We start from the raw sequence: 13,869 nt of genomic DNA, 5'->3' as shown, positions 1-13,869 counted from the left end.
TTAAACACAACCGATCGCGATCGACACTCTACCCACTCTCGGATGATACTTGTTTGGTAAGATAAAAAGAAACAGCGATAATGAGTACCCGGAAATTAGGGTTACCAACTTACTTTTATTTATTTTTTTCAAAATAAAGAGTTATAATTAAAACGAGTCAGTTATATATAAATCATACATAATTACATCTAAATAGTGCTCAGCTGTACCGTACAACGTCGTTAAAATCAGTATTTGTGTATTTGTCTAGTGTTCAATCTGCATTCTTTCTTCCTCAGCTTTCTTCATTATTAAGCTGGCAATAATTTTAAGCTGTCAGTTAATACATTGATCGGATCGGATCGATAATCATTTTCGTTCAAAAACTGTTTTAGGATGGGCGTTGTTTTATTCATGATTTCAAGAGAACGGTTTTTTCCGGCTTGTCTTAGTACAAATCTGTATTAATTAAAATTTCTACACTTTCAACATAAAAATTGCTATGAAGCACTTTTGGGACTCATTAGCTTTCATATAAATATAATTGCATTTCATTTACTTGATTCGAAGCTGTATGATTATTACGTCTGTGATCTTTTGCGGACTAAATTAAAAAGCTATTCTAAAAAAATAAAATACCTATCATTCATTCCATTTGTTCCAAATTTGTTCCTTCAACTTCAACTTTATTGTTTTTGTGAAAGACTTACATATAAGAGTGATAATTTAATTAATTGGTGCTTAAATTAATACTAACAAGATGATGGTGAGCTTATTATGTTTTTAAACAGATTCACAATAGTTTATTTACTTGTTGTTTCGATAAGAATTTGGGGGGCGTCACCGCTTGCTCTAACAACAACATTATAAGCTATTATCTAAATACTGACGAATCTTTATCACTTTCCTATGTAACTTTAATGATTCATGATCCATAAGTATACAGCGGCAGTATTGTCCTTTTTCTTCACGTATTACTCTAAAAAAGTATTCTGACGTGGATACCTGTATTCAGTGAGTTTTCATTGTTTTCAAGGTTGTGTACTGCGCTCGGTTTGTTTGATACCGTTAATTACACTCACGTTTTGCTAATTAACACTGTTATTCCTTAATTAGCTAGACTAAGCTGCTGAAAAGTAGGTATTTCCGCTTCAAGACTTTCGTAGGCCCCGCAGTGTGGTACGCGCCGTTTCTTATAAGATTATTGTGATTTTTTTTGTAAAATGTTGAAGTGCGTGGCATTTAGCGTACCTTTGGTATGTTTTGTGAATAATTCAATAGTGATGATGGACAACTTTGTTTAAAAGCATACCACACTTACATTAAATCAAGATACAGCAGTGTATCAGGCCAATGTTATAAAAAAACAAGTTTTTTTTTCCTAGTAAAGCTAGGAACCTGATTTTATTACACATTAATTAGATCTATGATTGTAAAGCTCTGAGTGGTGGCCCTCACAAAATTACTGACTCTATTAAGTATAACTTACTCAAACAATTCTATCTATCTATCTATCTATAACAGCCCTTATAGCGCCCAGCTTCAGACATAGGCCTCCTCTCTACTTTTCCAGTCTTGCCTATTCATTGCCACTCGCATCCAGTTTACGCCAGCTTGCTGCCGGATATCATCTGTCCATCTTTTTGGTGGTCGCCCTTAACCGCGGGTGTTTGCACGGGGTCTACACTCCAGGACTCTTCTCGCCCAACGACTGTGGTCCATTCTAGCAATATGTCCTGCCCATCTCCACTTTTCTTTCGGTCCAGAAGGTGTATTCCGAGCATTATTCGCATTATTACTCAAACAATTATCAAATTTATAAAGTGCCACACCAAGTGAAGTTGGCTTTTTTACCAAAAAAATAAATGCATGATTCCAGGACTGTGTAGAAGAGACCAACCACGACCCCCTCTCGGCATCAACCATGTCTGTGCAGTCTCCCGCTGCAGGGGACTCTGCTGAGAAGAAGAAGCCCAGCGAGAATGTTTCTTTGGCCGATAACAGCTTGCTTGTGAGTGAAAATTAAAAATTAAAATTTTATTATTACACACAAGGAATATTACATTTTTAGTAGTATACAGTGGACCCCAAACTAGGCTGAGCCTGTATCTTGGGGCCCAATGAGTTGGTTTACATCTCAGTTTACAGTTGCATGCTTTTAAGAGAGCTTAAGATAGTCTAAACAGGCAAATAACTGATTTAAGTAGTACATTACAGAATTAAATAAATAGTCAAGTTGTGAGTGCATTATGTATTGTGTGTGTGTGTGTGTGTATAAGTATCCTGAGACCTTAGAACAAACATTGAGCATGTCTTCTGCTTGATCATATGATAGTCATAAGCCATTTCCTGGTCATGTAAGTTGCCTTAGACGTTGCACAATTCTTTATGTCCACGTTCCTACAGACTACATCCATACTAATATTATATATAAATGGATGGATAAACATCAGAGATCTCCTCGCCAACGCAGATCTAACTCTCGGAACTGGCACCTTATAAAGTCGACTTTCCAAAAGCTGATTATGGAACGGGGATTTCACCACAGCATTGTGAGTAGGTATGTATGCACAACTGCTCTCGATATAAAAAGTTGCCTGACCCACAGCAAGTGACACTCCATATAAAGACTGATAGTGGGATAGCGGAAAGGCTTCCTAAGCATAACTTTAATGATGGCACGTTGAGCACATTCAACGATTACAAATGATTTGTTAACCAACTTGAAAAAAAAGAGCTCAGTACTTTTTTCTAGGTGAACCAATATTGATGACTCTTTATTTGAAAGTTGGTGCTTCTCATGCTGTCCCATTTAAATTTGATAAAGATCTCTCCAGTAGTATTTGAGTTTAATGAGATACAGGGGCCTCCCTTTCAGTCTTCTACAAGTACTGTCTTTCCCAATATCACCTAGGATACCCATGGCTACTGATTCCATTTGGGGCCTGGAAGCCTAAATGTTTACCGGGTTGTGTTACTCTGAAGATGAGCTCTGTTTGAGTTCGAAACGCGTCAGTGTGGTGTGGTGGTGGTGATAGATGGGTTTGTGTGATTTGTGTGTTCTTACCTGTGGAGGACCTGCATGAACACGCATATTTTGCATAAGCTTAGCTATCGTAAGGTTGCGGCTGAGCAAGGAAATTCTTCTGGTTCATTGATTTCTATAATGTTTCACAGGTAGACATATCAGATGCTCTCAGCGAAAAGGAGAAAGTCAAGTTCACGGTTCACACGAAGACAACATTGCCGGAGTTCCAGAAAGCTGAGTTTCTGGTTGTCCGGCAGCACGAGGAGTTTGTCTGGCTGCACGACAGATATGAGGAAAATGAACAGTATGCTGGTTATATTGTGAGTAATATTCACTTTATCATGTAGCACCACTATCTGGCACACCAAATTGTTCTTCTTTGTTATTCTGTCCCATTGTCCGACAAGAGAAAAGAGTGACAGAGTTTCTTAAAAAACTTCAACTTCAACTTTTTGCTTAATGGCAACCGGTCGCTTTAGGTTAGCAACCATTACTGCCAATGACACCTGACAGCAGCAAAGTATACATGTGTCTGACCGGTTAACAAAGGTTTTTTCTAAACGGGGGTTGTATTTTAGTAGCGAGTTTGTTGTGTACCTGGAATAGACATACACAAAACATAGAGACAGCACAAAACGTAGAGACAGTACAAAACGCTTAGACATTACAAAACAGATCAAAGGGAGCGACAGAAGCGAAAAAAGCACCTATAGTTTTATTTTTTCTTTCTTAAAAAACCTTGACCACCAAAAAGTTTGACGCCAATGTCTGTCTGTCTATCGTGACATTGTAGCTTTCAAACAGATGAACCGATTTCGATGCCGCATTTGTTACCTAAAGGCGAGTTTCCTTTTACTGGTTCTTAGCCATGTTTGATAAAAAATTGGTTCAGCCATTTTTGACATTGGGTTTTTCAACTTGTCTAATTGTTCAGATACCGCCGGCGCCGCCGCGTCCGGACTTCGACGCGTCGCGGGAAAAACTGCAGCGGCTGGGGGAGGGGGAGGGGGCGCTCACCCGCGAGGAGTTCCTCAAGATGAAGGAGGAGCTTGAGGAGTGAGTGGGAAATGTAGTTTAAATGATAATGCAAGTACTTACAGTCAGAAAAAAGTATATCTTTGACAAAAACTTATTTTCACCATCTCGTCTTCCAGCGAATACCTGGCAACATTCAAGAAGACAGTGGCGATGCACGAAGTGTTCCTCCAGCGGTTGGCGGCTCATCCCGTCTTCAGGAACGACTCTCATCTGCGAGTGTTTCTGGAGTACGAGCAGGATCTTTGCGCGAAGCCTAAAGGGCGTATGGACCTTATTGGAGGACTGGTGAGTCACTGTAGCAATGATCAAAGTCAAACCCCCTTATTCATAAAACTTAACAAGCCTATGTGCTTTGTCCAACAAATACAAATGTCGAAGTGATAGATAAAGAAAACGAATTTTAGCGGCATTTTACTAAAATAGGTTTTATTGTCGTTTATGAATAAGGGGGAAAGTATTTTTGTGTGCCACAGCAGAATTATACAGGTTTTACGACTCATATTTATGTCAATGAATAGTGAATAAGGAATTTGCTGCGAGCGCGCAGCGAGTTTGTTGGGTGTTGGGCTGGGACGCCACGATGTGCAGTCACAGACTTTACCACGCAGCGACACAGACCTTATATCGAGATAGACCGTAAGAGTTTACCTACCTTGCGTGTAAAAAGTTTGATCCACGGTCGAGTCGCGGCGGCACGCCATTGAATCGGTTTCGTGCGGTCTTGATTTCCTATCACTAAATCTCGCTCGTGGCGTCATCGTAGGTACGAAAAATTCGACACGCTAGGTTCTCATACAGTTTGAAGCGCTCCTTTCGTCTATCTCGATATAAGGTGTGTGCGCAGCGAATTCGTTGCGCGCTCGCGGCAAACTCACTGCGCGTTCGCCTCGCTTTCAACTCGTCTGCAAATCGCCCGTGTGATATGATAACGCTGTTAACCCCGTCTTTCCTTCGTCAGGTCCGTTCAATGACGACGACGACTGACGAGATCTACCTCGGTGCGACCGTCCGCGACGTGAACGACTTCTTCGAGCAGGAGACAGCCTTCCTCCAGGAGTATTACTCGCATCTGAAGGAAGCCGTCGCGCGCGTGGACAGAATGACCACCAAGCATAAAGGTGTACCTTGTGTGTTTTTAGTTTTTTCACGGCAGTCGAGTTTTTAGATTTTTTAGATGTTGAATTTTAAAATGACAATCTCGCGAATTCCGCTTTTCTACCAACTTAAGCAACTTTTTTTTTTACATGTATCCATAATCCTGTAACATCTATATGTACATAGCATGTTTGAGTAAATAAATTACTGATTACTAACCCTAGGTGAAGGCTAAACATGCAATATATACTGAGATCTATCAATATGATCCATACTGATGGTTTTCTATCTTACATTTCTTACTTCATAATTACTTAGTAAATTACACAACATGTGCATGTGTGATATATCTGTAGACCACAATATTTGTACAATACAATACAATACAATAACTCTTTATTGCACACCAACAGCAAGCAGTACTGAAAAACAGGTATATACACAGAGACTTTCTGAGGTAAGCAATAGGCGGCCTTATCGCTTCAGAGCGATCTCTTCCAGGCAACCTTTACAATGGAATGGATGGAGAAGTAAGGAATAAATTTTAGCAGGTGGTGAATTTACATTACCTACATTACAGCAATATCAAGAAAACATAACCATTTATACAGTACACATACACAACAAATCCAAATAGATAGGTAGATACATAACAACATTAACAACATACTCATAAATAAACTAACAGGTATAACATTCACACGCAAAACGACAGATAGTGCTCCCTAAGCATAGACTTGAAGATAGGCAAGGACTTAGCGCGCCTTAAGTCTATCGGCAGGGAGTTCCATAACCGAGTGGCCTGGACAGTATAAGAATAAACGTAGGATTTAGAGTTTGAAAGAGGGACAGTAAGGAGAAAGTTCTGAGAGCAACAAACAGAAGTAACATAGCTAAATCGCTCTTTGAGGTAGCAAGGAGTTGCAGGGTTAAAGAGAATGCCGTAGAGAAGATAGAGTATGTGAGAGTGCGTGAGTATTGTACGTGTAGCCTTCGCCTATAGCTGCGTTTCTACCAATAATGTAAGACATTTCCCTGGTGGAATCAGTTGAGCGGAGCGAGGCGAAGTAAATGAAGCGTTTCTATTGGTTAATGAAAACATATTACTCACAACACCTCACACATTGATGGAAACTTAGCTTATATCTTATATATCGTTTTCGCAGAGGTGGCGGACGCTCACATCAAACTGTCGTCCTGCATCACTCAGCTGGCGACGAGAGAACAGCCGTACACGGAGCGGTTCCTCACAAGAACTGCTGAGACCTTTGACAAGTGCAGGGTACGTACACACACACAGGACGGCAGTGGATCGAGAGCAGCGGGGCGGGCTACTACGAAAATCGAAGTTCGTGTCGTTCCGTCCCTCTCACACTTGTACTATTTAATACGAGAGTGAGAGGGACGGTAAGCCCTCAGGTCGGGTCGGGAGTAAGGCGGGCTTAGTTACGTAGATATATAAGAACAAAATCACACCGCGGACTGAAAAACTGCAGAGCGGAGAAAGCTCCGCTTTGCGGCGCTCCTATTTCGCTTGATCCTTTAGGCATTACTACCTAACCGCCCGAAGGGTTTTTTTTTCGAGTTTACATAATAATATGTATTTACTTATGTGCATCTATTTCTTTGGTCCATTGTTAGATTTGTCATAACTGTTGTAGTGGAGTTCAATATGGCATCCGAGAGATGGTGGAAAATTTGTCATTTTAAAAATCGATTATTGTGCGGATTAAAAAGCGATTTTTATTTACTTTCCTTAAAATTAAAAAGAATAAAGTGACACAATAGAATGTCTGTGGTCGGATAAATGGCGTCTTTGTTTACTTTTTTCTTTATTTGGATCCAAATACAATATACAAGAAACGATTTAAGAAGCATTTATCTCGAAATGATTTTCAATTTACTGAACATTGTAAAAATATTCACAAACCCAATTGCAGAAGATCGAGGGTCGAATGGCGTCGGATCAAGACTTGAAGCTGGCTGATACGCTACGGTACTATATGCGGGACGCGCACGCTGCCAAAGCTGTATTAGTAAGAAGACTTAGGTAAGTTCGTCCTGAATTAAAAGAATTTCTTTGCTCATCCGCGACCTTATTATGAGGGTGGGTCTTAAGATGAACATGGACAAGACTAAAATCATGTCAAATGTCCATATCATACCCGTGCCGATTATCGTTGGGAACGATGCACTCGAAGTTGTTGACCACTATGTTTACCTTGGACAAGTTGTCCAGTTGGGTAGGTCCAACTTCGACAAAGAGGTCGCCCGAAGAATCCAACTCGGATGGGCAGCGTTCGGGAAACTTCGTGATGTCTTCTCGTCGAATATTCGACCAGTGTGTCTTCGACCAGTGTTGCCAATGATGACTTGACGTGGTCCTTGACTGTTGGCCTCTTAGAGAGGCTCAGAGTCACGCAACGAGCTATGGAGAGAGCTATGCTTGGCGTTTCTTTGCGCGATAGAATCCGGAATACTGAAATTCGTCGAAGAACTAAAGTCACTGACATAGCTAGAAAAATATGTAAATTGAAGTGGCAATGGGCAGGCCACATCGCTCGAAGAACAGATAACCGTTGGGGGAGAAAAGTCCTCTAGTGGCGACCACGAACCGGAAGACGAAGCGTTGGCAGGCCTCCCACTAGATGGACTGACGACATCGTGAGAGTAGCGGGAAACCGGTGGATGCAAGTGGCGAGTTGTCGTTCATAGTGGCGTTCTAAGGGGGAGGCCTTTGTCCAGTAGAGGACGTCTTCTGGCTGATGATGATGATGATGATGATGACCTTATTATGATAGCTAAGCTTATGCAAGATATGCGTGTTCATGCAGTTCCACCTCCACGCTGTAAGAACACACACAAATCACACAAACCCATCTCATCACCACCACGCTACACTGACGCCCACGCACCCACGCTTCAACTCAATCAGAGCTCATCTTCAGAGCAACACAACCGTACACCATGCTACCAGATGTTAGGCAGTCTAACATCTAACTAAACTAACTTGATATGGACCTTCGCAAAGTACGTCTGATTCAATAAATTATTTAAGTTCAGCTTGCTATTCTATAAGCATGGGCGACACTGTTTACCGACCCGGATAGTACCAACATGGAAATACAGACCCGATATGTCATGTACATGCCCATAGAAACTTAGGTATGTCACATGAGTATGTATGGGCGTGTACACGAATAATCTGGTCGGTATTATCCGGGCCGGTAAATAGTGTCACCCATAAGTATGGCGGCGCTGACGAGCCTTTCTCGAACTAGAACGGAACAGGGGGAACTACTACGGTATTCGAAGTTTGTATCGTACCATCCCTCTCACTGGTTCGGGCAGGATTTTGCATGTGTCCCGACTGCTGAAATTTAAGTTACATAAAGTTCTCGACTACGAGACTTGTTTTTTTTTTCAGTTGTTTAAGGCAGTCAGGTTTTTGATTATTTAAATTTTATTCGTTGTGCGCTTTTTTTTCTAAAAGTAATATTGCTTACATTTTTTCTAACAGATGTCTCGCAGCTTATGAGGCGGCCAACAGAAACCTGGAAAAAGCGCGAGCGAAGAACAAAGACGTTCATGCTGTGAGTATCATATTTATTTCTAATTTTATTTTGCCACTTTGTCGTTGTGATTATCCATGTAAAATTACAGCTTTCTAGCACAAACCTAACCTACTTGGAAAAGTTCAAACAACCCCCGACATTGTCATTTCATAGTTTAATATCTCAAAAAGGGCCGAACCAATATTAATGATATACAGCTAAAAATCACCACAAGGAAACTCGCATTCACGCGAAGAAATCGCATCGATATCGCTCCATCCGTTTCAGAGCTAAGATGCTACATACAGACAGACAGACATTGACGTCAACTTATCTCTCTTTGTGCTTCGGGGGTTAAAAAGTAGCCTATGAGTTATTCCAGATGTCCAGCTACCTACATACCGAATTTCATCCAAATCCGTCACGCTGTTTTAGCACACACACCACATACTGACCGATTAATTTTAAAACACTGTATTAATGTTGCCACGTTTCTTCCGTGCTCACTCAGCCGCAGGAAGTCCAGGAGGTATGCACGCTTCACACTTTGTTTACACACTTCATTTATGTTATTTAATTGGGGTTCACTAATGTTTCGCAAGTTCGCAACTAACGTTTTGCAACCTGATTCATTTCGCAACTTCTTCATTTCGCAACTGTTTAATATTTCTGAAACTGTAAATATTTTATGATTTTTATAAAACTAACCTAACCTAACCTAGAGGGTTCTACACGATGGCTCTGAAATAAATCCTGGAATATACAGTTTTAGAGTTTGCGAAATGGAAAGTTGCGAAATGAATCAGGTTGCCAAACGTTAGTTGCGAAATGAACTGATAGGTATCGTTAATTAGTAGTAGGCTTAACGAATTCAATTTTTTTAAAGTGGTAAGTTAGGGCACTGAAGCGTTTTAACAATGCCATTTACTGATTGCAAACGAAGTTAACACGTCACGTCATCTTGAGAGCTGAGGTACGTCACCGTTCTTAGACAGTGCCCTTTTGTTTAAACTTAAAATATTATCCTACGGGAACGCATTACGGGGATATCAAGTATCCTATGTCTCAATGCAAATCTTTGTTTATCTGCACGCCAAGTTTCATGTAAATCCGTTCAGCTGTTATTGCGTGATTCAGTAACAAACATCCTCACAAACTTTCACATTTATGATATTAGTTGGGTTAGTAGATTTTCGTAACACACGGCATATGGAGGTTGATACGGTTAAGAACCCCATCCATCTAAGTCCACGAGTTCGGCCTGCGCTTTGATGACTCAATCAGTCAGCGAAAACTCTTTTTGTAGTAACATTGTCTGTCTGTATGTTTAACAGGCCGAACAAGCGCAGGCAGACGCGTGTGCCCGCTTCGAGCAACTGTCCGCTAGAGCGAGAGAGGAGCTGATAGACTTTCGCACGCGACGCGTCGCCGCCTTCAAGAAAAGGTAAGCTTTTAGGGAGTCGTATCTAAAGTCCCAATATAACCCTATTATCTCTACCCTATATTCGTCCTGCAAATTGTCCTAAGCACGAGCGCTTTTTGAGGTACCGTACCAGAAGAGCGACAAATGGTACCATTTACTGTTGCTTTGGTGTTCGTCTGTCACAAAATTCAAATTTTGCAAGTTAATTTTGATTAACTTTCAGTGCTTTATTGACGTAAAATTTGGCATACCTATGTAAGTCTGGTGATAATACATAAATCTGGTAGTAACATTTTTGTGGTCGAGCCCGGAATTGTTTTTTTTTTTTAATTTTATTTATTTAACTTAAAAACAAATAAACATGCATTACATTTAGTATTACTCGCCAAGCTGTAATTAATGACAATGCAAGTACAGTCAGCATAAAGTGCAACCAGCAAATAAGCTTGTATTCAAAAATATTTTCTTGTATGAAAAGCTGTGTGACATTTTGTTATGTTACGTTTAATCCCAGTGCGTGCTAAGCCTTAACATCACTTTTTTTCCAGCCTCATAGATCTAGCGGAGTTGGAGATAAAGCATGCCCGTGCGCAACAAGAACTCTTCAGGAAATCTCTACAAGTGCTCAAGGAGTGCCAATAGACGACGTGAAGTATCTATACCTTGACAAGTTCGTATGTAACTTGGTATAACCCTGTCGCAGGGAGACTGCTGCGCTTATCAAGATTATATTATAGTGAGATTTTTTTATAGTGCGGTAAATGCTGGCTGCAACAGGGTTCTAACAAGTGTCATAAATTTGTCGAGATATATACGGTCGATCTGACGTCCCAGCGGAGCGCCTTAATTGAGTTGTAACGGGATATAATATAGAATAGAAGATAATTGTTGGGAAGGTGCACATAACTATGTAATAATAATAAAAGAATTTAACTAACATACATCCAGACGGTTACGATCACGGCACTGCACTTAAGCGGTACGGTGAAGGAGTGCGTTAAAACAGTAAAATTCTCCTTTGTATGAATGAACCATAGAATTAAATAAGAGGAATCATCATTCCAGCCTATATACGTCCCACTGCAGGGCACAGGCCTCCCCTCAGAATGAGAGGGCTTGGGCAGTAGTTCCCACGCGGGCCCAGTGCTGATTGGGAACTTCACACACACCATTGAATAAGAGGAATATAAATGTAATACGAATTAAAACCGCTCTAAAAGCCATACATTTATTCTCAACTCAAGCTTCACCTGCAATATTGTTATTTAAGAGGTTATTTAACGATCAAGGCACCTCATTTAAGCGGTATGGTGGAAGTGTGCGTTAAAACAGCAAAGTTATTAGTTTTTGTGGGCATGATATATCAACTCAATTAAGGCGACCTTTTAGTCAGTCTACGTGTGATACGCTTTAGGCGATCGCTGTACGGAACCCTCGGCGAGTGCGACGCACTGGGCTGATTTTTGACTGTTTTCATCTGGAATATTTTGTTCTATTTTAATCATTTATTATGTTAAAGCGTATGAATTAAGGTTGGGTATTTTTACACGTATAACCCAAAAAATAGTTTGTTATAAAGATTAATTGTCACATTCAGAGACCTTTATTAACGTTTAATTGTATATTAGCGATGATTTTTCCTTACATAAAATTTAGGAACCATTACAGTTGATAGCCGTCTCTGAGTGCAGAATTAATTCTTAAGTGGATGGAAAAGCTTTGTGTTATTTTATATCGTATTCTTGATTTGTTCCTCTTTCGCGACCTGAAAAATGGATAGATTAAACAAGATTTTTAATATTACTTCAGATGTGCTATTAAGAGGTTTATTTTTTGCGAACTTTCAAAAGATAGGAGCTTAACAGAACTTTTTTATAAAATAAACCTAACTTAACCTAACCTAAAGTACATCCAATCGAAATAATAGCAATAAAAATAAGGGTTTTTAAGATAAATTGCATTATATCAAATGAAAATTGCATTATACCAATTGTTGTTATATCCTTCGTTACGCACCGATTATAAAACCGGATAATCACGTCTTAAGTCGAGTTTAGCTCGGCATGTTTCGGGCTAATTCGTAGCCCTTCCTCTCAGCACACGCCTTGGCGGCTTCTGCAAAACGCGCACGATGCCGTGTTGTCTAACGCGCTGATGTTTGATCGCATTAACCGTCTCTTTCTACACTTTGTATTATACCGTGTGACAGAAAGAAATGGTGAAAACGATTGACTCCAAGTAAGTTACACAATAAAGCCGCATTCCCAGTTATCTTTCGTGTTGTGTTGTGATGCTCTCTCTCTCTCTCGCTCTATTTATAGCTTTGAAGAGACACAACACAAGCCGTCACAACACACTGCATCAGATAAATGTGAACTAGTGATGTAACGAATGTCATTTTTTGAACATTCGCGAACGCGAATGCGAATATTCAGTTTTTCGGTTTGGCGCCAAATTGTCTATGGCACTCTCGTTCGAACGAAGTGCGTTCTGTTTGTACTTTGTTCCGAGAATTACCCAGTTTATACGAACGCATCGCAAAGTAAATAAATAAATAATACCAAATGATTAAGTGAAGACTGATAATGTGATTATGAGATTAAGTAATTTTTCGTACCTATAAAAACATAAAAATTGATTTTATTAACCTATCTTTTATCTAATAATTGTATTTCTTCTGATATTCATATTCGCAAAACATTCGCAGAAATTTTGCGAATGCGAATGCGAATATGGAAAAATTTGCGAATATTCGCGAATGCGAATGCGAATATTCGTTACATCACTAATGTGAACACAACTATGAAATGTATAAAACTGATACCATTCTGATGGGTCACGTCACAACACGACAGATAAATGTAAATGCGGCTTATGATAATGATAATGGTAGGTTGGTATTATAACTGTCAGATGAATAAAATAGTTAGAAAGTTTTGTATTTATAGCAAGCGAAGCCGCGGGTGAAAACTAGTTCAATAATGTATAGGCCCTCCTTAGTTGCTAGGACGGCTAGAGTTGTTCTATAACACTTGTTTTTAAGCAAAATTTGTATAGATCGAAGTGCTTAGGTAAGAATTAGGGAAGCACAACTGGAATGCAATTAAATAAGTTTTAAATATTAGTTTAACACGTTCGGCCCCAGTGACACGTCTGTGAATTTTTAGTTCTTACTCCTATTTATTTATTTAATCTCATAATTAACACTTACAGTCAAGCCACACATGCTAAAAGTGCATAATAGAATGTATAAACTAAATATTTACGTTAAGCATCTATTGAGGTCGGTGCCTATGCCAGTGACACGTATTTGTGACTGCTGTGGGTTATGCGCTATGCCTACCGTAAGAGCTTAGTGGATCGCATTTGGCTCCGGCAACGTTCCGCTAAGCCCTTACGCTATGCCAGCCTTTAGGACAGTGTTGGAGGTACGAAGTATTTTGACACGACATGCGTGTCATTGGCATAGGAGTAAGAACTGTAAAGTCACAGATGTTGTGTCACTGGCACCGGTATGTATTACGTCTGTGACACGTATACGTGTTACTGGCATGCAAGTGATCGCTGTAGCATATGCGTAGGCATAGCGTAAGAGCTTAGTGGATATTTGCCGGGCCGAACGTGTTAAAGGTCTCTACACATTACACCGTATCATAACATGACCGTAATATCAACGTCTCAGGCAAAAATATATCGAAAATACAAAATATACAATATGTCTAGACTCCTGTCCAGCGGTGGTGTAGGGGTTA

General features: G+C 40.0%; 1 protein-coding gene across 5 annotated transcripts; it reads left to right on the top strand.

The window, feature by feature from the left end:
• Nucleotides 1-424: 424 nt before the first annotated feature.
• Snx6 (sorting nexin 6) lies at nucleotides 425-13,596 on the top strand. 5 transcript variants are annotated; one of them, XM_074109265.1, is made up of 12 exons: nucleotides 425-745; nucleotides 1,859-1,990; nucleotides 3,157-3,327; nucleotides 3,942-4,063; nucleotides 4,162-4,330; nucleotides 5,004-5,163; nucleotides 6,307-6,422; nucleotides 7,081-7,190; nucleotides 8,661-8,733; nucleotides 9,206-9,223; nucleotides 10,029-10,138; nucleotides 10,666-13,596. In XM_074109265.1, the coding sequence occupies exons 1-12, from the start codon at nucleotides 740-742 to the stop codon at nucleotides 10,757-10,759; spliced, it is 1,281 nt and encodes a 426-aa protein (XP_073965366.1). In that variant the 5' UTR covers nucleotides 425-739; the 3' UTR covers nucleotides 10,760-13,596. The 5 variants fall into 5 exon arrangements, with proteins under 5 accessions (XP_073965366.1, XP_073965367.1, XP_073965368.1 ...); XM_074109266.1 differs by lacking the exon at nucleotides 425-745 and adding an exon at nucleotides 838-993; XM_074109267.1 differs by lacking the exon at nucleotides 425-745 and adding an exon at nucleotides 1,029-1,158.
• Nucleotides 13,597-13,869: the final 273 nt, after the last annotated feature.

The sequence above is a fragment of the Choristoneura fumiferana genome, chromosome 28, assembly GCF_025370935.1.
Source record: "Choristoneura fumiferana chromosome 28, NRCan_CFum_1, whole genome shotgun sequence".
NCBI classification, from domain to species: Eukaryota; Metazoa; Arthropoda; class Insecta; order Lepidoptera; family Tortricidae; genus Choristoneura; species Choristoneura fumiferana.
This window is presented reverse-complemented; position numbering and strand designations above follow the sequence as displayed.

Coding starts and splice junctions, on each gene's coding strand:
- Snx6 (XM_074109263.1), top strand. CDS start 1,203: ATGTTGAAGTGCGTGGCATTTAGCGTACCTTTG. Junction 1,991..3,156: donor TGGCCGATAACAGCTTGCTT/GTGAGTGAAAAT, acceptor AATGTTTCACAG/GTAGACATATCAGATGCTCT. Junction 6,423..7,080: donor AGACCTTTGACAAGTGCAGG/GTACGTACACAC, acceptor ACCCAATTGCAG/AAGATCGAGGGTCGAATGGC.